Below are 24,196 nucleotides of genomic sequence, written 5' to 3'. Positions count from 1 at the left end.
CTGAGTCAAAAAGTTTGGGGACCCCTGCGCTACAATATACACCAACCGCTACCACTAAATCCCCCACCCCATCTCCCGGAGGTCTCAAGGTTGGCAAGTATGCTCATTTAGCCATTCCTTTACCACTTTGGACGTGTGTTTGGGGTGATTGTCCTGTTGGAACACCCAACTGCGCCCAAGACCCAACCTCCGGGCTGACGATTTTAGTTTGTCTTGAAGAATTTGGGATTGGCATAAGTCCTGAAAATTTACGCTAGTTCGCCTTTGTAGTCCGTGCCGACACCGCTGTCGATAAGCTTCTCCTTTTTCCTTTTGAATTTTTGACCACTCCTCTTGACAAAATCGGTGCATTTCAGCTAAATGTGTTGGTTTTCTGACATGGACTTGTTTCTTCAGCATTGTCCACATATTCTCAATGGGGTTTAAGTCAGGACTTTAGGAAGGCAATTTTAAAACCTTGATTCTAGCCTGATTTAGTCATTTTTGTCAGCTTTTGACGTGTGTTTGGGGTCATTGTCCTGTTGGAACACCCAACTGCGCCCAAGACCCAACCTCCAGGCTGATGATTTTAGGTTGTCCTGAAGAATTTGGAGGTAATCCTCCCTTTTTCATTGTCCCATTTACTCTCTGTAACGCACCAGTTCCATTGGCAGCAAAACAGGCCCAGAGCATAATATTACCACCACCATGCTTGACAGTAGGCATAGTGTTCCTGGGATTAAAGGCCTCCACCTTTTCTCCTTCAAACATATTGCTGGGTATTGTGGCCAAACAGCTCAATTTTTGTTTCATCTGACATCACATGGACAAAGATAAGACCTTTTGGAGGAAAGTTATGTGGTTTCTCAAGACAGCAAGAAACTCAAGACAGCCATGACATCGTGTTCTTTACAAGTGTATGTCAACTTTAGATCGCGACTGTACATGTAGTTTGAATTTGTGGCTCACCAGACGGTCTGGCTTCAATGACGTATCTCGTGATGGGTGCACGGCCCGGATCGCCGCTGGTCCAGTGCAGGGTCAGTGCGGAGCCGTAGCGAGAAATAAAGGGCTCCCCGGGAGGGCCTGGGGCTCCTGTGGGGTAAGGTCCGAAAGGTTAAATAGTGATATGTCAACAAGTTACCGTACCAGGACTTTTCAGACCTTCTCCTGGCCCCGTGGTGATGTTGGCCTCCACCTCAGGTCCGTAGGTGAGCGTTTTGGCCCGGATGCGGAAGTTGTAGGTGGCGCCGTCGGAGAGGTCCTTGATCTTCATCCACAAGGGGGCGCCGCCTTTGACGTCCACAGTCACTATCTTACTGACACCTGGAGTGCGAGGAGAGGAGTCTGTACAGAAAAGACTCTAGATAGCTGCATTCTGCAAGATGTAGGATTTAAACACACTTCAGGGTGCGTTGACATCTGTCATGCAGGGCTCGGTTTGAAGGACCGAGTGCACAAAAGCTGGTCAAAGATCATCTCTATGAAGGTACTCGAGTGTTTTCTTTTTTTAAGAATCTGCTGCAAAAAAGTTAGTCTCTCATACGTTTTTTTAAACTGAACTCGTGGCCCAACAGTTGAATAGACCAAATGATACAAAGAGGGGACCTAAAATGGAACTTCCAAGGTAAAGTTAAAGTAGCAATGATTGTCACACACACACTAGGTGTGGTGAAATTTGTCCTCTGCATTTCACCCATCCCCTTGTTCACCCCCTGGGAGGTGAGGGGAGCAGTGGGCAGCAGCGGTGGCCACGCCCGGGAATCATTTTTGGTGATTTAACCCCCAATTCCAACCCTTGATGCTGAGTGTCAAACAGGGAGGTAATGGGTCCCATTTTTATAGTCTTTGGTATGACTCGGCCGGGGTTTGAACTCACAACCTACCGATCTCAGGGCGGACACTCTAACCACTAGGCCACTGAGTAGGTAGGTTTGAGGCGCATCACTAGTATAACTAAAGAAGCTGAACCAATGACTACTGATTTTATCTGAATTATACAAGCTACACCTCAGTTTAGTGTTGTCCCTATACCAATATTTTGGTACCGGTACTCAAATTATTTCAAAACTTTTTGGTACTTTTCTAAATAAAGGGGACCACAAAAAATGGCATTATTGGCTTTATTTGAACAAAAAAATCTTAGGGTATATTAAACATATGTTTATTATTGCATGTTTGTCCTTAAATAAAATAGTGAACATACTAGAAAACTTGTCTTTTAGTAGTAAGTAAACAAACAAAGGCTCCTAATTTAGCTGCTGACATATGCAGTAACGTATTGTGTCATTTTCCATTCTATTATTTTGTCAAAATTATTAAGGACAAGTGGTAGAAAACTAATTATTAATCTACTTGTTCATTTACTGTTAATATCTGCTTACTTTCTCTTTTAACATGTTCTATCTACACTTCTGTTAAAATGTAATTATCACTTATTCTTCTGTTGTTTGGATGCTTTACATTAGTTTTGGATGATACCACAAATTTGGGTATCGATCCGATACTAAGTCGTTACAGGATCATACATTGTGTCCAGGGACATATTTCCTGAGTTTATAAACGTCATAGAAATAAATAAAACATTGAAAGAAGATGTTGTGATGCCAAAAAACGTTGACGTAATCATAGTAGCATCGACTAGATACACTCCTGTACTTGGTATCATTACGTTTGTTTACATTTTGACGCCGGTGAGCTACGGTGTGTAGTGAAGCATGTTTAGCTATTCCTCGTCCTGCAGGGATGATACTTGTAAGAAACTTACATTATTTGTCGCCATGGAGGCAAGGATTAGTGATTTAGAAGTAGCTAAAACACTGCCGACTGCGGCTGGACTTTAGCCGCCAGCTAGCTAGCCATGTCTTAAAGCACCTCTTCCTGAGGGCGTTTCAGTGTTATAACTTCACCTATATCGTTGGTTTTTAAGCCAAAATGCGTCCGTTCTCCCTTTTCTGTCTACAAACTGTTTCTGCCTGTAAGTACTCCGTGATTGTGCGCTGCCGAACATGCTAGTCTGCTTGTAAGTACTCCGTGATTGTGCGCGACCAGTACTTTTCAGAGGCGGTATAGTATCGAATACGATTCATTAGTATCGTGGTACTATACTAATACCGGTATACCGTACAACCCTACCTCAGTTACATAAATTGCATTATGAAAAACAACTGCCAACAAGGTGAGGACTTAACGGGGTGCCTCAGTCTCAGTCTAAATCACAAGTTTGGCCCGAGTTTGGCACATAGACAGCAACAAGTCAGGCAGACATTACAAATATGTAAGTGAAAGTGTGTTGGTAGTGTTGTCTCGATTTGCCATTCTCTTTAAAAATATATATTTTAGAGGCTTTTTTTGGTGAAATCTATAGCACAATATAAAAAGCTGTGTATTTAAAACAGCGGACTACATTTTTGGTTTGAAATACTTGAATTACCGTATTTTTCGGACTATAAGGCGCACTTAAAATCCTTTCATTTTCTCAAAAATCGACAGTGCGCCTTTGTGGAGGGGGCGTGGCCTGCAGACCTGCAGCGAAGCGGGGTGTGCCAAGACCGGCTTCGAGATCAGCGACAGGTGCGTAGATGGCCCACCAGGGCCTGGTTATCTAATCACCTGTCGCTCTGTTAAAAGGCAGCAGCCGGGTGGAGTTGGAGGGGGAGCTGGAGTAAGAGCGAGAGCGAGCCTGAGACGGACACAAAAACAATAGCTGGAAAGCAAGGGACAGACTTTATTGAAAAATAAAACTGTATTGTGAACCTGAACCGGGCTGTCATGTCAGTGCTTGGTGGTCCGAAGAACCCCCTGGAGGGCAACTTCCTCAGCCTTATAACCCGGTGCGCCTAATGTAAGGCATAATTCTGGTTGTGCTTACTGACCTCGAAGCAATTTTATTCGGTACACGGTGTAATGATAAGTGTGGCCAGTAGATGGCAGTCACACATAAGAGATACGTGTAGACTGCAATATGACAGCGGTGAACAACACCAAAACATTACATGTTGCATTGGGAATATAGAACATCACACGCGGCGCTCAGAAATCTGTCAACATTTTTTAAGTACGATTTCGGTAAGCTATGAAGCCGCACTAAACATACCATAATATTGTATAATGGTGCGTGTATAAGGACCGCAACATGGCACCTATTAGCAGACATATTACCTGGGGTTGAGTTTCGCAATATTATGCAAAAGCAACTTTTCTTACCTTCTGGTACCTGCTGATGTGTATTTGGGATCTGCATAAGTCCTGAAAATGTGCGCCACTTTCACTAAAGAACCACCATTACATGTTATGTGGACCACAATACTGTGTTTTAAATTGAGAAAAAAAATCATAATATGACCCCATTAATGCGCATTATAATCCGGTTTACATGTTTTGTCCATGCTGTACAACAAGCAGTTTGGAATGTGCATAATGTTATATTTTTCCACACCAAAACATAACAAGAACACCACCGGCAAGCTTATCTTATCAGTTGTTTAAGATAACTAAATGTCTACATTTGTCACAATTAGACGTTAAACTTTCCTACAACATGTCGACTTTGCTCGGCTTTCATTACTCTGGTCTGTACACGCGCATGCATTGAATATAATTGACTTCATCCCAAAATTTGGACAGAACATAAATACTTTGGGCCAAACTTTTTGCCTCCGTGAGCCAGAGTGAAAATGTGCCAATGGGCCGTGGGCCTAAACAGCGATTTTCAGCGTACAGCAGCACTGTGAGTGAGAAGTTTGTTAGCCCCATACCGCCATATAAAAAGGTAGTGGAGATCGTCACCATCCATAAAATCGGTTTGCTTTGTGGACGTATCGTCAAGGATTGTGGGAGCTTGAAAGAGGACACTGTGAATACGTACTACATTTGGGAAGCCACCCTTTGGTGGGCTAAAATCAACAACACCCTTGCTTTAGGCTTTAAAGAGGAACTGCACTTTTTTGGGGAATTTTGCCCCCACTGTTAGAATAATCATGTATATACATTATCACACAACTTTAGTATGCTTAAAGTCCGTTGCTATAGTTATTAGCTATTGTGCTCAACTTAGACTTTTGTATCTGTGCAAGGACGAAACTTCTTGTCTGAGGGGTGGCCTCAGCCGCAGATGTTATCTTTGTTTTAGCCAGCTAACAGCCAAGGACTTCAAGGACCTCAACGAAGATAAGACGACAGCACGCAGACGAAGCAGAGACAAGACAAAATCACAAGGCCCCCAGGACATTCCGTCACGTATTGTGCGTACTGGACCTGCTTTGCATGATATATGTGACCACTCCTTTTAGAGGCGGCCTCAGTGATGTTGACTGGGGAACTCCTGAATACATTAAGGGTCGCGGGAGCTGTACCTTAGAGCGTAGGGCGAGACTGTGACTAAGTGTGCAGCTCCATGCGTTCTCCTCATGAGCTAAATTGAACTCTGTCTCTGCATGGTTCCTTGCTTCTTGTCTGTTTAATAGATGTCATCAGTGTTTGAACCTGACACCCCCTCCCACAGGTATCCTGGCATTCTAAGGGGGAACAATGAACACTTCAAACTTCACTTCACAGTTCACACTTCACTATTTTGGGAGCACTATTTTCCATTTTATTTAGCACGTTTGAAAATGGCGTGCAAAGTGACACAGTTTTGCACACGGCTGTGAATTATTAATCGCGCCGCAAAGACAGATGAGAATCCTCTGCACGTGTATGTTTCAACATATTTGGACGGTCAGAAAAAGAACAAAAATACACACGTCGTCTATTCAGCAACATCCTTTCATAATTTCGTAGCTGCTAAAAGACTTAAAGGGCTGATTAAAACAAATGCAATTAATCAATTATGGTGTCCTCTAATATTATTTTAATGAGGTTCGTTTTGAGATCTGAGATCGGTAGGTTGTGAGTTCAAACCCCGGCCGAGTCATACCAAAGACTATAAAAATGGCACCCTTTGCCTCCCTGTTTGGCACTCAGCATCAAGGAGTTGGAATTGGGGGTTAAATCACCAAAAATTATTCCCGGGCGCAGCCACCGCTGATGCTCACATATTGACAACATTCACACTCACATTCACACGCTAGGGCCACATTTTTAGTGTTGCCAATCAACCTATCCCCAGGTGCATGTCTTTGAAGGTGGGAGGAAGCCGGAGTATGTTGTGGCTTGTGCAGCCCTTTGAGACACTCGTGATTTAGGGCTATATAAGTAAACATTGATTGATAAACATTGAGTACCCAGTCGCGGGGAGAACATGCAAACTCCAAACAGAAAGATCCGGAGCCCGGGATTGAACTCAGGACCCCTGTGCCACCGTGCTGCCCCAGATGCTACCATTACCAATTAAATTAATTAAACTAGAAAACCTTTCATTTTTGCTCCAAGTCAGTTAGGAAATTATAGTCATATTGCCACCCCCAATCAGCACTTTAAAGGCCTACTGAAATGCGATTTTCTTATTTAAGCGGGGATATCAGGTCCATTCTATGTGTCATACTTGATCATTTCGCGATATTGCCATATTTTTGCTGAAAGGATTTAGTACAGAACATCAACGATAAAGTAGCAGACGATATGCGCGTGACGTCACAGGTTGTGGAGCTCCTCACATCTGCACATTGTTTACAATCATGGCCACAAGCAGCGAGAGCGATTCGGACCGAGAAAGCCACGATTTCCCCATTAATTTGAGCGAGGATGAAAGATTCGTGGATGAGGAAAGTGAGAGTGAAGGACTAGAGGGCAGTGGAAGCGATTCAGATAGGGAAGATGTTGTGAGAGGCGGGTGGGACCTGATATTCAGCTGGGAATGACTAAAACAGTAAATAAACACAAGACATATATATACTCTATTAGCCACAACACAACCAGGCTTATATTTAATATGCCACAAATTAATCCCGCATAACAAACACCTCCTCCCCTCCCGTCCATATAACCCGCCAATACAAATCAAACACCCGCACAACACACTCAATCCCACAGCTCAAAGTACCGTTCACCTCCCCAAAGTTCATACAGCACATATATTTCCCCAAAGTTACGTACGTGACATGCACATAGCGGCACGCACGTACGGGCAAGCGATCAAATGTTTGGAAGCCGCAGCTGCGTACTGCGTTACACATACAAATTAAACAAAATGCTTATGGCAACATTCTGGTTGCGTACTCACGGTACCACGTCTGCGTATTCAACTCAAAGTCCTCCTGGTAAGAGTCTCTGTTGTCCCAGTTCTCCACAGGCCAATGGTAAAGCTTGACTGTCATCTCTCGGGAATGTAAACAATGAAACACCGGCTACGTGTTTGTGTTGCTGCAGCCGTCCGAAATACACCGCTCCCCACCTACAGCTTTCTTCTTTGCTGTCTCCATTGTTCATTGAACAAATTGCAAAAGATTCACCAACACAGATGTCCAGAATACTGTGGAATTTTACGATGAAAACAGACGACTTAATAGCTGGCCACAATGCTGTCCAAAAATGTCCGCTACAATCCGTGACGTCACGCGCAGGCGTCATCATACCGAGACGTTTTCAGCAGGATATTTCGCGCAAAATTTAAAATTGCACTTTAGTAATCTAACCCGGCCGTATTGGCGTGTGTTGCAATGTTAAGATTTCATCATTGATATATAAACTATCAGACTGCGTGGTCGGTAGTAGTGGATTTCAGTAGGCCTTTAAAATAATAATAATAATGATAATAATAATGACGGGTTATAGAAAGACACCCATAGAAATTTCAAGCCTTTGCTTGGAGACAATTAGCAGAGAGACCGTAGCAACCTGAGCTCAGCATTCACCTCTGCCCCCCCCCCCCCCATTACTTAACAATCTGCTGCAGACACCAACACTTAGGCAGCCATTAGTCATGTTCCTCTCACTGAGAGCAAGCCGCACATGATATATCCTCTACACGTGTACTTTTACGAGACCACATCATCATTCCGCGCTGTCATATTTTCCCAGCCCGTGTCATAAACGCTGCATGTGCTATCTGTCTGCAAAAGATGAGTTTCAAACGAACACGTTGACCCTCCCCGGGCTAGAAAGGTGGTAAATCACAGTGTGCAGGGAAGGGTAACGAGGCCCCCACCCCCGTTCTCACCGTCGACTGGCGTGCATGGCTCGTAAACCAGACGGTAGCCTTCCACGATGCCGTTGGCCTGCTTGGGCTCTCCCCAGGACACGTTGACGGAGGTGGTGGTCAGCTCACTGAAGTGGATGAAGCCGGGGGCGGTGGGAGCTGTTAAGAGGCAGAAACGACGGTAATGGTGTAAAAATGGAGACATTCTTGCAGGATTACACAATATGACCTTTAAGGGTAGGACATGATCTTAACAAATTGTCCTATAGGACAGTAAGCCCCAACCAACGGTGTGGGGACCGGTACCGGTCCGTGACGTATTTGCTACCGGGCCGCACAGAAACCATAATTAATTTATAAACTACCGCATTTTCACCGACTTAACTTTTGCCCGTCGCACTGAACACACCAATAAACTTGTAAATAGATGTACAGTATATTACAACTCCATATTTTTCGGACTATAAGTCGCAGTTTTTTTCATAGTTTGGGTGCGACTTACAGGATTGTCTCAGAAAATTAGAATATTGTGATGACGTTTTTATTTTCTGTAATTCAATTTAAAAAACAAAAATGTCATACATTCTGGATTCATTACACATCAACTGAAATATTGCAAGCCTTTTATTATTTTAATATTGCCGATTATGGCATACAGCTTAAGAAAACTAAAAAATCCGATCTCAAAAAATTTGAATATTTCCTCAGACCAAGTAAAAAAAAAAGATTTATAACAGCAAAACAAAATCAAACATTTGAAAATGTCAATTAATGCACTCAGTACTTGGTTAGGAATCCTTTTACACGGATTACTGCATCAATGCGGCGTGGCATGGAGGCAATCATCCTGTGGCATTGCTGAGGTGTTATGGATGCCCAGGATGCTTCAATAGCGACCTTTAGCTCATTTGCATTATTGGGTCTGGTGTCTTTCAGCTTCTTCTTCACAATACCCCACAAATTCTCTATGGGGTTCAGGTCAGGGGAGTTGGCAGGCCAATCGAGGACAGTAATGCCATGGTCAGCACACCAGTTACTGGTGGTTTTGGCACTGTGGGCAGGTGCCAGATCAAGCTGGAAAATGAAATCATCATCTCCATAGAGCTTTTCAACAGATGGAAGCATGTTACTCAGGAGCGACTTATGTGTGAACTTATTAACACATTACCGTTAAATATCAAATAATATTATTTAGCTCATTCACGTAAGAGACTAGACGTATAAGATTTCATGGGATTTAGCGATTAGGAGTGACAGATTGTTTGGTAAACGTATAGCATGTTCTATATGTTATAGTTATTTGAATGACTCTTACCATAATATGTTACGTTAACATACCAGGCACGTTCTCAGTTGGTTATTTATGCCTCATATAACATACGCTTATTCAGCCTGTTGTTCACTATTCTTTATTTATTTTAAATTGCCTTTCAAATGTCTATTCTTGGTGTTGGGTTTTATCAAATAAATGTCCCCAAAAAATGCAACTTATACTCCAGTGCAGGGGTCGGCAACCCAAAATGTTGAAAGAGCCATATTGGGACCAAAAATACAAAAACAAATCTGTCTGGAGCCGCAAAAAATTAAAAGCCATATTACATACAGATTGTGTGTCTTACTGTGTCATGAGCTATAAATTGAATTAAGAGGACTTAAAAGAAACTAAATGAGCTCAAATATAGCTACAAATGAGGCATAATGATGCAATATGTACACATAGCTAGCCTAAATAGCATGTTAGCATCGATTAGCTTGCAGTCATTCAGTGACCAAATATGTCTGATTAGCACTCCACACAAGTCAATAACATCAACAAAACTCACCTTTGTGCATTCATGCACAATTTTAAAAGTTTGGTGGACAAAATGAGACAGAAAAAGAAGTGGCATAAGACACGTCCTAGAAAGTCGGAGAAAGTTATACATGTAAACAAGCTAAGGTGAGTTCAAGGACCGCCAAAATTAGTAGGACAAAACGGCGCTCGCCAAATACTCGAATCAGTGAAGCATGTTTAATATAAACAGTGTGCTTTATAACAATTAGGTACGTTTGTGTCATGTTTGTCCTCCTACAGAAACCATATTAGAACAAAAAATATATTTTTTTCCGCTCATCTTTTTATATTTTTCATACATTTTTGAAAAAGCTCCAGAGAGCCACTAGGGCGGCGCTAAAGAGCCGCATGCGGCTCTAGAGCCGCGGGTTGCCGACCCCTGCTCCAGTGCGACTTATATATGTTTTTTTCCTTCTTTATTATGCATTTTCGGCCAGTGCGACTTATACTCCTGAGCGACTTATACTCCGAAAAATACGGTATACAATTTTGGCCTTAAATAATATAGTGAACATACTAGACAACTTGTCTTTTATTAGTAAGTAAACAAACAAAGGCTCCTAATTTAGCTGCTGACATATGTCGAAGACGTGACGTGCCGCGTTGTCGTCACCATGCTCTATCCAAAAAAACCGAAGAAAAGCAAACCCTGAATGGAACAAATAAAAAGGAGACATTTTCAAAGTGAGGGATCATTTTATCTTATCTTATAGAAAATAAAGTAAATATGTTCTTTTCTTGTTTACTATTTGGCTCATTGAATTGTGCATTTTAATATTTTTTTTCAGCATAACTGTTTGTTTTGAAATTATAACTATTAATATTTTTGCAGGTCAAACGTAGTGATGTTTTACCACAGCAGATAATCTTTGTGAAACACCATGTGTACAGCTCCACTAATGGACATTGGAGTGTTACTTTCAAAGGCAAAGTTAAAGTATTGCTAGAAACATAATTTTATATGGGACTTTATTGTATTATATGTATAGTACATGTTCCAAAAAGAAAAAAGCATAAAACACCACCAGAATTAGAGATATTTACAAGTCAAAGTGATGAAGCTTAGTGTTACTTGGTGTAACTAAACATTACCCTATAAGATGAAGGCAATTGAATTTTATTGATATTTGAAATGTATTCAATGTTTATAAATGAATATTTAAATACACTAAATGTAAAAAAGGGAATAAATATTCAAAATAAGATCGTTAAATGAAATCTAGTTTGGTTACGCCATCATGAGCGCAACACCTGGTTGTAAAAGTTTCAACTACAATTCTAAATAAGATGTCAAAAGCAAACTGAAATCAAATACACACAGCTTAAAGATTGATCAATACCTATTTAAATTTAGTAATACATAAATAAGATGATTTATCAAAATATAAAAGAAATATTCCTGAACAGAACGCTCATGATAGTTACACCAAAAAGTAACGCTATGATCGCGTTTTTCCAAGTTTTTGGGGCATTTTTATGCTATTTCCAAGCATCTCCTTTTTATCATCGTTGATTTTAAATAGTCAAACTAATGCATATATATGCATGCCCTAGTAAACAAAAAAAAAGTCATATTTATTTTGATTGTTACATTTTGAAGTACATTTGTACAGGTGGGTGCGAATGTACCCATTACCAGAGCTGTACACCCATAATATCAGTGCAGTGTCAGTACAGCTATAGAGTGTTTCCACACACTCTCTAAAGGCGTCATTTACCCATCACTAATTCAAACACTCGCTTTGAATCCACAATTCAAAGGTGACTCACGTCACATTTTATTTTACTTTTTACTACGGGTGTTTTATGGAATAGTGGATGACTCAATCTGGAGGAGTCTGTTTGGCAACTTCGCAGTCGAATCAGTTGGACTTTGAAAACCCCTCAAGTTGGGAGGATTTTCTGAGATAAAAGGTGCCCACCTTTGGACACTGAGCTCGCCGTGCAATGGCCGAAGCCCGTCGGCCCGGAGGTGTACCATCAACCAGGTCACCCTGGCAGGAGACCTACCTCACTGCTCCCCTCTGGCATCGGTAATGAACCTTCCACAGGTTCACATACGAATATATTACTTCCTCGGATAGTCAAATTTAATTTTCCGGAGCTGAAGCCGCTATTAACTTGTGCACGAGGTGTAACAAAATAGTAAAATCATTGGTACAGCTGGTAATGTCACTCACGTGTTACATTACCAAACACCTTTGACAGTCAAAGCAGGATTATAACAATTCACCTCATTAAACTACTCAATCTCTACCGGTTTTTATTTGTTTTTTTTGCGAGTGTTTAGCCTTTTTCTTTGAAGTGGAAAAAGTCGCAAATGAGGTCTGTTTATTTGAAAGAATCACAGTTATCATGTGCTCTTCAAAAAACTCTAAATTGCTCAGTGGCCTAGTGGTTGGAGGGTCCGCCCTGAGATCGGTAGGTTGTGAGTTCAAACCCCGGCCGAGTCATACCAAAGACTATAAAAATGGGAGCCATTACCTCCCTGCTTGGTACTCAGCATCAAGGGGTTGGAATTGGAGGTTAAATCCCCAAAAATGATTCCCGGGCGTGGCCACTACTGCTGCTCACTGCTCCCCTCACCTCCCAGGGGGTAATCAAGGGTGATGGGTCAAATGCAGAGAATAATTTCGCCACACCTAGTGTGTGTGTGTGTGACAATCATTGGTACTTTAACTTTACCTTTGTCATGATCCGTGGTCCGGATCATGTTTTTGTTATGTTCTGTTAGTTTTGGACTCTTTTAGTTCCTGTTTGACACCTGAGTTTGTTTTAGTTACCATGGCTACTTATGATTTTCACCTGCCTCTGGTGTTGGGGACGCGCACCTGCTTCTAATCAGAGGACTATTTAAGCCTGCCTTTGCCATTCAGTCGTCCTGGCGTCATTATTGGTTTCATGCCACAGTTTCGTGTTTGTTCTATGCCATAGTTAATGCTAGTTGTTTCATGCCACAGTTTCGTGTTTGTTTCATGCCACAGTTTCGTGAGGTTCATGTCTATAGTTTCATGTCCTACGTTTTTGCCTTAGCTTCCGCGTGCGATAGACACGCTTGCCTACGGGTTGTTTTCTGTTTTGTACCTTGTTGATTGTTTCTTAAAATTAAATCATGTTCCTACCTGCAAGTCCTGTCCGGAGTCGTCCGTTTGCCTTCCTGGGAGAACGACCCCGCAGTAAGCGAAAACTACGTCGTGACAACTTTTTTGTAAACTGTCTTGCCCGTAGTCAACTTTGGGCAAAATCTAACGGGTCAGATTGTCAGGCTTGTCACTGACAGTTTGGTTATGTTTGGGTGTTCCCCTGTTTGTGTTTATTTCCTGTCAACGCTCTTATTTTGGTTCCATTCCTCCCTGAGCGCTCGTTTCCCATACCTGGTTGCATTTGCCAATCAGGCTACTATTATGCCTGTATTATGGCCAAACTGTCAGGCTTGTCCCTGAGAGTTTAGCTATGTTTTGGTTTTTCCTCTGTCATTTCCTGTGAGAAATAAAAACTATGGACCCAGATTTCCCTCGCCCGGACGCGGGTCACCGGGGCCCCCCTCTGGAGCCAGGCCCGGAGGTGGGGCACGATGGCGAGCGCCTGGTGGCCGGGCCTGTCCCCATGGGGGCCGGCCGGGCACAGCCCGAAGAGGCAACGTGGGTTCCCCCTCCAATGGGCTCACCACCCATAGCAGGGGTCATAGAGGTCGGGTGCGATGTGAGCTGGGCGGCAGCCGAAGGCAGGGCACTTGGCGGTCCCATCCTCGGCTACAGAAACTAGCTCTTGGGACGTGGAACGTCACCTCGCTGGGGGGGAAGGAGCCTGAGCTAGTGCGCGAGGTGGAGAAGTTCAGACTAGACATAGTCGGACTCACTTCGACGCACAGCAAGGGCTCTGGAACCAGTTCTCTCGAGAGGGGCTGGACTCTCTTCTACTCTGGCGTTGCCGGCAGTGAGAGGCGACGGGCTGGGGTGGCAATTCTTGTTGCCCCCCGGCTCAGAGCCTGCATATTGGAGTTCAACCCGGTGGACGAGAGGGTAGCCTCCCTCCGCCTTCGGGTGGGGGAACGGGTCCTGACTGTGGTTTGCGCTTACGCGCCAAACCGCAGCTCAGAGTACCCACCCTTTTTGGATTCACTCGAGGGAGTACTTGAGAGTGCTCCCCCGGGTGATTCCCTCGTTCTACTGGGGGACTTCAATGCTCATGTTGGCGGCGACAGTGAAACCTGGAGAGGCGTGATTGGGAAGAATGGCTTCCCGGATCTGAACCCGAGCGGTGTTTTGTTATTGGACTTTTGTGCCCGTCACAGACTGTCCATAACGAACACCATGTTCAAACATAAGGGTGTCCATATGTGCACTTGGCACCAGGACACCCTAGGCCGCAGTTCCATGATCGACTTTGTAGTTGTGTCGTCGGATTTGCGGCCTCATGTTTTAGACACTCGGGTGAAGAGAGGGGCGGAGCTTTCTACCACCTGGTGGTGAGTTGGCTGCGATGGTGGGGGAGGATGCCGGACAGACCTGGCAGGCCCAAACGCATTGTGAGGGTTTGCTGGGAACGTCTGGCAGAGTCTCCTGTCAGAGAGAGTTTCAATTCCCACCTCCGGAAGAACTTTGAACATGTCACGAGGGAGGTGCTGGACATTGAGTCCGAATGGACCATGTTCCGCACCTCTATTGTCGAGGCGGCTGATAGGAGCTGTGGCTGCAAGGTAGTTGGTGCCTGTCGTGGCGGTAATCCTAGAACCCGTTGGTGGACACCGGCGGTGAGGGATGCCGTCAAGCTGAAGAAGGAGTCCTATCGGGTTCTTTTGGCTCATAGGACTCCTGAGGCAGCGGACAGGTACCGACAGGCCAAGCGGTGTGCGGCTTCGGCGGTCGCAGAGGCAAAAACTCGGACATGGGAGGAGTTCGGGGAAGCCATGGAAAACGACTTCCGGACGGCTTCGAAGCGATTCTGGACCACCATCCGCCGCCTCAGGAAGGGGAAGCAGTGCACTATCAACACCGTGTACGGTGAGGATGGTGTTCTGCTGACCTCGACTGCGGATGTTGTGGATCGGTTGAGGGAATACTTCGAAGACCTCCTCAATCCCACCAACACGTCTTCCTATGAGGAAACAGTGCCTGGGGAATCTGTGGTGGGCTCTCCTATTTCTGGGGCTGAGGTTGCTGAGGTAGTTAAAAAGCTCCTCGGTGGCAAGGCCCCGGGGGTGGATGAGATCCGCCCGGAGTTCCTTAAGGCTCTGGATGCTGTGGGGCTGTCTTGGTTGACAAGACTCTGCAGCATCGCGTGGACATCGGGGGCGGTACCTCTGGATTGGCAGACCGGGGTGGTGGTTCCTCTCTTTAAGAAGGGGAACCGGAGGGTGTGTTCTAACTATCGTGGGATCACACTCCTCAGCCTTCCCGGTAAGGTCTATTCAGGTGTGCTGGAGAGGAGGCTACGCCGGATAGTCGAACCTCGGATTCAGGAGGAACAGTGTGGTTTTCGTCCTGGTCGTGGAACTGTGGACCAGCTCTATACTCTCAGCAGGGTCCTTGAGGGTGCATGGGAGTTTGCCCAACCAGTCTACATGTGTTTTGTGGACTTGGAGAAGGCATTCGACCGTGTCCCTCGGGAAGTCCTGTGGGGAGTGCTCAGAGAGTATGGGGTATCGGACTGTCTGATTGTGGCGGTCCGCTCCCTGTATGATCAGTGCCAGAGTTTGGTCCGCATTGCCGGCAGTAAGTCGGACACGTTTCCAGTGAGGGTTGGACTCCACCAAGGCTGCCCTTTGTCACTGATTCTGTTCATAACTTTTATGGACAGAATTTCTAGGCGCAGTCAAGGCGTTGAGGGGATCTGGTTTGGTGGCTGCAGGATTAGGTCTCTGCTTTTTGCAGATGATGTGGTCCTGATGGCTTCATCTGGCCAGGATCTTCAGCTCTCGCTGGATCGGTTCGCAGCTGAGTGTGAAGCGACTGGGATGAGAATCAGCACCTCCAAGTCCGAATCCATGGTTCTCGCCCGGAAAAGGGTGGAGTGTCATCTCCGGGTTGTGGAAGAGACCCTGCCCCAAGTGGAGGAGTTCAAGTACCTCGGAGTCTTGTTCACGAGTGAGGGAAGAGTGGATCGTGAGATCGACAGGCGGATCGGTGCGGCGTCTTCAGTAATGCGGACGCTGTATCGATCCGTTGTGGTGAAGAAGGAGCTGAGCCGGAAGGCAAAGCTCTCAATTTACCGGTCGATCTACGTTCCCATCCTCACCTATGGTCATGAGCTTTGGGTTATGACCGAAAGGACAAGATCACGGGTACAAGCGGCCGAAATGAGTTTCCTCCGCCGGGTGGCGGGGCTCTCCCTTAGAGATAGGGTGAGAAGCTCTGCCATCCGGGGGGAGCTCGGAGTGGAGCCGCTGCTCCTCCACATCGAGAGGAGCCAGATGGGGTGGTTCGGGCATCTGGTCAGGATGCCACCCGAACGCCTCACTAGGGAGGTGTTTAGGGCACGTCCGACCGGTAGGAGGCCACGGGGAAGACCCAGGACACGTTGGGAAGACTATGTCTCCCGGCTGGCCTGGGAACGCCTCGGGATACCCCGGGAGGAGCTGGACGAAGTGGCTGGGGAGAGGGAAGTCTGGGCTTCCCTGCTTAAGCTGCTGCCACCGCGACCCGACCTCGGATAAGCGGAAGAAGATGGATGGATGGATGGATGGATGGATTTCCTGTGAGCGCTCTTATTTTGGTTATTTCCTGATGGTCTCCCTGAGTGCTGCTTCCCCTCACCTGCAGCTGATTGGCACCTGGCCACACCTGTTGTCAATCAGCCAGCTGCTATTTAAACCTGCCTTCCCCTCCAGTCAGTGCTGGATTATTGTCGTTCCGACCTGTCGTGTCGATATCAGTGGAGCTGTATGCGGTAAGCTATTTTTTGTAGCTGTTTGTAGTTTACGGTCTTTTTGATCCTGTTTGCTGGATCCCTGTTCACTGTTTCCAGTTTGTCCATTCCTAGTTCCTGGTTTGTGTGTTTTCTTTATTTTTTTATATTTTGGACATTAAATCATGTTTTCTCGTACAATGCCTGCCGCCTTCTCTGCATCTTTGGGTTCGTCACCAACACATTCTGACATAATAATCCAGCCTGACACAAACCAGGAACTGGTAATGGACAAACTGGAAACAGTGAACAGGGATCCAGCAAACAGGGACTAGGAACAAAAAGACAGTAAGCTACAAACAGCTACAAAATATAGCTTACCGCATACAGCTACACTGATATCGACACGACAGGTCGGAACGACAATAATCCAGCACTGACTGGAGGGGAAAGCAGGTTTAAATACCAGCTGGCTGATTGACACCAGGTGTGGCCAGGTGCCAATCAGCAGCAGGTGAGGGGAAGCAGTACTCAGGGAGACAAAATAAGAGCGCTGACAGGAAATGACAGAGAAAAAACCAAAACATAACTAAACTGTCAGGGACAAGCCTGACACAAACAGCTCTATTTTTGTTTCATCTGACACCACATGGACAAAGATAAGACCTTCTGGTGGAAAGTTCTGTAGCCAGATGAAACAAAAATTGAGCTGTTTGGCCACAATACCCAGCAATATGTTTGGAGGAGAAAAGGTGAGGCCTTTAATCCCAGGGCCACTATGCCTACCGTCAAGCATGGTGGTGGTAGTATTATGCTCTGGGCCTGTTTTGCTGCACAAATGAGACATTCTCTATTAGATGCAATGGTTTTCCGTATTGGGACCATGATTTATGTCCTAACTTGTTCACACCTCCTCATATGGAAGGTACTTTTCCTTGTTGATGTCTCAAGAAATAGAAATACAAGAACACACACACACACACACACACATGCACGCACACACACACACACACGCACGCACGCATGCACGCACATGCGCGCACACACACACATTCTGGTATTTGTTACCTTCTTGAGACGTCTGAAAAATGCCTACCTCTTTAGGACCACCCTTTCTAGATATATAAAGATTTGTATTGACAACATTAATAATATATACATATTATGCAAATATAAAAAAAGCTTGTTGTGAAAAATGAGTTGGAATTTCACAAGAAAAAGGTCACAATTTCACAAGTACAACTTAGAATTTTGGCATCTTTAGAATAAAAGTCATCATTTTACTCAACGCAAGTCAACATTTTATGAGAAAAACTGAACATTTGTGCAATATTATGATAAAAGTTGGGATTTTACTTGATAACAGTCGCAGTTTTACAAGAAAAGGTCAAATTTGGGCAATTTTATGAAAACAGTCGTAATTTTACTCGACAAAAGTCACAATTTTATAAGAAAACTTAAACATTTTCGGCAACATTATAATAATAATGGGAATTTTACTTGGCAAAATTATAACAAAAGTCATACGTTTAATCAAAAAATTTCACTATTTTACAAGAATAACCCCAAAATTGGCAATATTGTGATAAAAGTCAACATTTTTATGACAAATTTTGCATTAAAAAGTAATAATTTTACATAAAAAAGTAATAATTTTACGAGCAAATATTTATTAATTTTTTTCTCCGAGGTGGGGCAATTAAAGTGTAAAATAAAAAGAACCAATGCAAAAAAACCAAAACAATGGGTACTCTAATCACCGACTTTCATTCGGGCAAACGCGTGACACCGCGCCTTCTTGTTAAGATTGGCCCGTTGTCACAAAAAGGTGCAAAAAACACACCTCACATTTGCATAAATGTCAAAGATGATTATTGTTTCTCCTTCATTATTATTTTCACTATTTTTAAGGCTCTCAAAACCGAAGTGGCCAGGGACAGACTCTCGTTAACTAACGAAGAAAGGCAGCTTTGTATGATTGAGGAGCGAAATGCTAATCAGCGCGGCTTTCTTTTTTTCATTATTATTCATCACTCTGTGGCTTACTGGCGAGGCGACGCTGAGAGGATCTCTAATGCCACCTCCTTAGTGAGAGATGGTTTTACATCTTGTACGGGATGAAGGCTCCATTCTTGTTTTCGAAGGCACATGTTGCGAATAAATTAGCGGCGTGACCTTGAGCTGAGGCCGCAGTCAGTGTGTTTTTACACAACGAGGACGGGCAGGTGTCGCACGGACGCACTTTTTTTGTATGGCCTTGCAGGTTTTTCCTTTGCTTTTTAAACCTGAAATCATCTGCATTAATTTACTATGCACTATTTTGTAATTTTTTTAACACACTTTTACATATTTCATAGCATAGGTGCCGATCTACATTTCTGCCTTTGGGTGCTCGGTGTGTGTGTATTAGTGTTGTCCCGATACCAATATTTTGGTACTTTTCGGTACTTTTCGAAATAAAGGGGACCACAAACGTATGTCGGTATTTTAGCAAAAAAATCTTAGGGTACATTAAACATATAATTATTATTGTCATTTAGTCCTTAAATAAAATAGTGAACATACAAGACAACTTGTCTTTAATTAGTAAGTAAACAAACAAAGGCTCCTAATTTAGTCTGCTGACATATGCAGTAACATATTGTGTCATTTTCCATTCTATTATTTTGTCAACATTATTAAGGACAAACGGTAGAAAATAAATTATTAATCTACCTGTTCATTTACTGTTAACATCTGCTTATTTTCTGTTTCAACATGTTCTATCTACACTTCTGTTAAAATGTCATAATCACTTATTCTTCTCTTCTTTGATACTTTGCATTAGTTTTGGATGATACCACAAATATAAGTATCAATCCGATACCAAGTTGTTACAGGATCATACATTGGTCATATTCAAAGTCCTCATGTGTCATATTTCAAAGTAAAGTACCAATGATTGTCACACGTACACACTAGGTGTGGCGAAATTATTCTCTGCATTTGACCCATCACCCTTGATCACCCCCTGGGTGGTGAGGGGACAGTGAGCAGCAGCGGTGGACGCGCCCGGGTATCATGATGGTGATTTAACCCCCAATTCCAACCCCTTGATGCTGAGTGCCAAGCAGGGAGGTAATGGCTCCCATTTTTATAGTCTTTGGTATGACTCGGCCGGGGTTTGAACTCACAACCTACCGATCTCAGGGCGGACACTCCAACCACTAGGCCACTGAGTTTATAAACATAATATAAATGTAAAAAAAAACGAAAGAAGATTTTGTGATGCTAAAAAATATCGATGTAATCATAGTAGTAAACTCTAACCACTAGGCCACCTACTCAATGGCCTAGTGGTTAGAGTGTCCGCCCTAAGATCGGTAGGTTGTGAGTTCAAACCCCGGGCGGGTCATACCAAAGACTATAAAAATGGGACCCATTACCTCCCTGCTTGGCACTCAGCATCAAGGGTTGGAATTGGGGGTTAAATCACCAAAAATGATTCCCGGGCGCGGCTACGCTGCTGCCCACTGCTCCCCTCACCTCCCAGGGGGTGATCAAGGGGATGGGTCAAATGCAGAGGACAAATTTCACCACACCTAGTGTGTGTGTGACAATCATTGGTACTTTAACTTTAACTTTAACTAGTATCGACTAGATACGCTCCTGTACTTGGTATCATTACAGTGGATGTTAGGTGTGGATCCACCCATGCCGTTTGTTTATATTGTAGCGTCCCGGAAGAGTTGGTGCTGCAGGGAATTCTGGGAATTTGTCCTGTTGTGTTTATGTTGTGTCGCGGTGCAAATATTCTCCCAAGATGTGTTTGTCGTCGTTGTTTAGTGTGGTTTCACTATATGGCACATATTTATGACAGTGTTGGCATTGTTCATACGGCCACCTTTAGTGTGACATGTATGGCTGTTGATGAAGTGTGCACTTAATTCACTCGTGTGCAGTGTGTCTTGGGTAGGCTTTCTTAATTAGGGACTATATTATATGTGACTTGTTTTATTATGTAAAACGGACCAAACTCGCCACAACATTAACAACAAAAAGGTTGTTTTTTCAAAAATTATTTTAAAGATTGAAAGTTGACATCAATCCCACGTGGGTGCTTGGGCCCCAAAGCACCCACGGGATCGGCGCCTGTGTTTCATAGTGTCCCTTCTTTGCATCCAACAAGCTTTTATGCTGATATTTTAGTGTTAGAATAATTATGTATATATTATCACACAACTTTATGCTGAAGGGCCGTTGCTATAAATTATTGTCAATTGTGCTGAAGTGGTATTTTTGTATCTGTGCAAAGTGTCTTTCAGTGTTGTGTCTAGACTCGGCCTGCTGACTGCCAAGGCCGAACATCGGGTACCAGGACGCAGACAAAGCAGAGACGGGGCGATAGCACCAGCGTCAATACATTTGCATTTTTGTATAATCATATATTGTGTCTAACTGGAGTTGTCGAGATTAACCCCATTCCCTCAGCGACAGCTTCAGTGAAGTAACAGGGACCTTCCAAATAAATAGAGGAAGCACGCGGGCTGGACTTTTAGAACGTAGTTTGGATCTGTAACTAGAATACAGCCCAAAACACGTGTCTCCTCATGAGCTAAATTGAACTCTGTCTCTGGATGATTCCTTGCTTCTTGTCTGATTAATAGATGTCATCAGTGTTTGAACTCACCTGCTTGCTGAGTGCGCCCTCTGCTGGGCAGGGATCGCGGCCCGTCCCCTGCCGCGTTGAAGGCGGCCAGGCTGATCATGTAGGTGGTGTAGCCCGTCAAGTTTTTCAGCTTGACCCCCAGCTCGGGCAGGAACAACGTGCGCAGACGCTCCGTCTCGTTCTGCAGCTGAAACTCCCAGAAATAGATCTGGGGAAAAAAGAGAGTTCAAGGATGCGGCGGCGGTGGCGGCGGCGGCGGAGGAAATGATGCAAGTTTGGCCGATTGCGGAGCAAGATTGGATTACCTTGTAACCTTGGATGTCTCCGTTCTGTGCATCCAGGGGAGGGGGGTCCCATGTGACGTCCAGTTGGGTGGCAGTGGACGACTGGACCGCGACGTTCTGGGGCGGCGCAGTCGGGACTATAGTAGGTTACAAAAAGGAGAGGTGAGGATGTATAACATGCTGGATGTTTAACACAGTAGGGCAGGGGTCGGCAACCCAAAACGTTGAGAGAGCCATATTGGACCAAAAAATACAAAAAACTAATCTGTCTGGAGCCGCAAAAAATGAAAAACCGTATATAAGTCTTATAATGAAGGCAACACATGACGTAAGTGTCTATATTAGCTGTAACAGCCTACTATCAAAATGACTTTAAAAGTCTTATATAAGTGTTATAATTAAGACAACACATGATGTAAGTGTCTATATTAGCCTACTATTAAAATGACTTTAAAAGTCGTATATAAGTGTTATAATGAAGGCCACACATGATGTAAGTGTCTATATTAGCCTACTATCAAAATGACTTTAAAAGTATTTTATACGTGTTATAATGAAGACAACACATGATGTGTCTATATTAGCCTACTATCAAAATGACTTTAAAAGTCTCATATAAGTGCTATAATAAAGACAACACATGATGTAAGTGACTATATTAGCCTACTATCAAAATTACTTTAAAAGTCGTTATATAAGTGTTATAATGAAGGCAACACATGATGTAAGTGTCTATATTAGCCTACTATCAAAATGACATTAAAAGTCTCATATAAGTGCTATAATAAAGACAACACATGATGTAAGTGACTATATTAGCCTACTATCAAAATTACTTTAAAAGTCGTTATATAAGTGTTATAATGAAGGCAACACATGATGTAAGTGTCTATATTAGCCTACTATCAAAATGACTTTAAAAGTCTTATATAAGTGTTATAATGAAGACAACACATAATGTAAGTGTCTATATTAGCCTACTATCAAAATGACTTTAAAAGTCTTATATAAGTGTTACAATGAAGACAACACATGATGTAAGTGTCTATATTAGCTATAATAGCCTACTATCAAAATGACTTTTAAAGTCTTATATAAGAGTTATAATGAAGGCAACACACGACATAAGTGTCTATATTAGCTTTAATAGCCTACTAACAAACTGACTTTAAAAGTCTTACATAAGTGTTATAATGAAGGTAACATATGATATAAGTGTCTATATTAGCTATAAAAGCCTACTATCAAAATGAATATGTTGACAGAAATGTTGAAATGTACGTGAGAGCCGCGGGTTGCTGACCCCCGCATTCCTGGGTGGCTCTCGCGTGAGAGGAAGGTGGAGGGTAAATAATTTTGCAATACAGTCTGCTGAAAATTACGGAAAGTGCCACTCTACATAGCAACTAACGCTGTGGACAAAATTGGAATTGCCACACAAAACACATTTTGAGATATTCAACACTCTGGCAGGTAAAAAGGATCGTGCACCCTCCCCAGTTCATCACGTTTCATGTGTCAGGTAACCCCCGACAAATGGGGCCAAGTGAATCCCCTTCCTACTAAATGTATAAGGAGTGAACACACACCTGCCTCGCCGACAAAGACCTCCTGCGGCACGCTACTCGGACCCTCCCCGACAGCGTTGTATACGCTGAGTCGGATCTCGTAGCGCTTGTGTTTACTCAGATCTGTGTGGAAAGAAGGCCACATTAGACGGGAGAGAACGGTTAAGATAAAAGAGCAAAAAAACCCCAAAAGTGTTAAGTCTAGTGAGACACGCTGCGATAGTGATAGTGCCTGTGGCGAGACGACATCACACTCTCGACTAAAAAGGGGGTGGCAATATGAATACAGGATGATGAAAGGATGAGGTTGTTGTGGGGACACTGGGAAGATTTTCTTTTGGGGCGGGGGCATAATGACGGGGCAGATTGTGGAGATTAAAGTCACTCACACACACACACACACACACACACACACACACACACACACACACACACACACACACACACACACACACACACACACATACGCAGCTCAACAAGAGTGGGAGGTGTTGTGAGCGATTGTAGCTCTGTGAGGAATAAAATACAGTAGATGACACACAAACAGATGGAGAGAGGTGCAGTGGAGGGGGTGAGGGACTATAAAAGGAGATTTAAAACTTACTGTCAAGTTCATACTGGGTGAGGGAGGATTCGCTCAAGTTCCTGACGCTGTAAGGTGCTGCAGTTTGCAGGAAAGGAACACTTTAAGACTTAAAGAAGCAATGTGTAACGGTACAAGTATTCATAATCAGCAAGTATAACCGCCCCTAAAAAGAACACATATACAAAACCCAAAACCGGTGAAGTTGGCACGTTGTGTAAATGGTAAATAAAAACAGAATACAATGATTTGCAAATCCTTTTCAACCTATATTTAATTGAATAGACTGCAAAGACAAGATACTTAACGTTCGAACTGAGACTCTATGTTGCTCCAAAACCTGTATGTACCTTTCAGCATTAATGGTGCCTTCACAG

The 24,196-nt window shown here is 43.7% G+C and overlaps 1 protein-coding gene across 1 annotated transcript in view; it reads right to left on the bottom strand.

Annotated features, from left to right (window-relative positions):
* The window catches only part of sdk2a (sidekick cell adhesion molecule 2a), a 405,582-nt gene that overhangs the window by 26,692 nt on the left and 354,694 nt on the right, over nt 1-24,196 (bottom strand). Inside the window, exons 35-41 of the mRNA XM_062036709.1 lie at nt 23,841-23,897; nt 23,258-23,359; nt 21,690-21,805; nt 21,406-21,592; nt 8,078-8,215; nt 1,144-1,326; nt 949-1,074 (exon numbers count right to left, since the gene is read on the bottom strand). Of these exons, the coding sequence (XP_061892693.1) occupies nt 949-1,074; nt 1,144-1,326; nt 8,078-8,215; nt 21,406-21,592; nt 21,690-21,805; nt 23,258-23,359; nt 23,841-23,897 (909 nt within the window). The remainder of the gene's footprint in view (nt 1-948; nt 1,075-1,143; nt 1,327-8,077; nt 8,216-21,405; nt 21,593-21,689; nt 21,806-23,257; nt 23,360-23,840; nt 23,898-24,196) is intronic.

Source organism: Entelurus aequoreus, linkage group LG25, assembly GCF_033978785.1.
Source record: "Entelurus aequoreus isolate RoL-2023_Sb linkage group LG25, RoL_Eaeq_v1.1, whole genome shotgun sequence".
Classification (NCBI taxonomy): domain Eukaryota; kingdom Metazoa; phylum Chordata; class Actinopteri; order Syngnathiformes; family Syngnathidae; genus Entelurus; species Entelurus aequoreus.
Note: the sequence above shows the minus strand (reverse complement) of the source record. Positions and strands in the feature narration are given on the sequence as shown.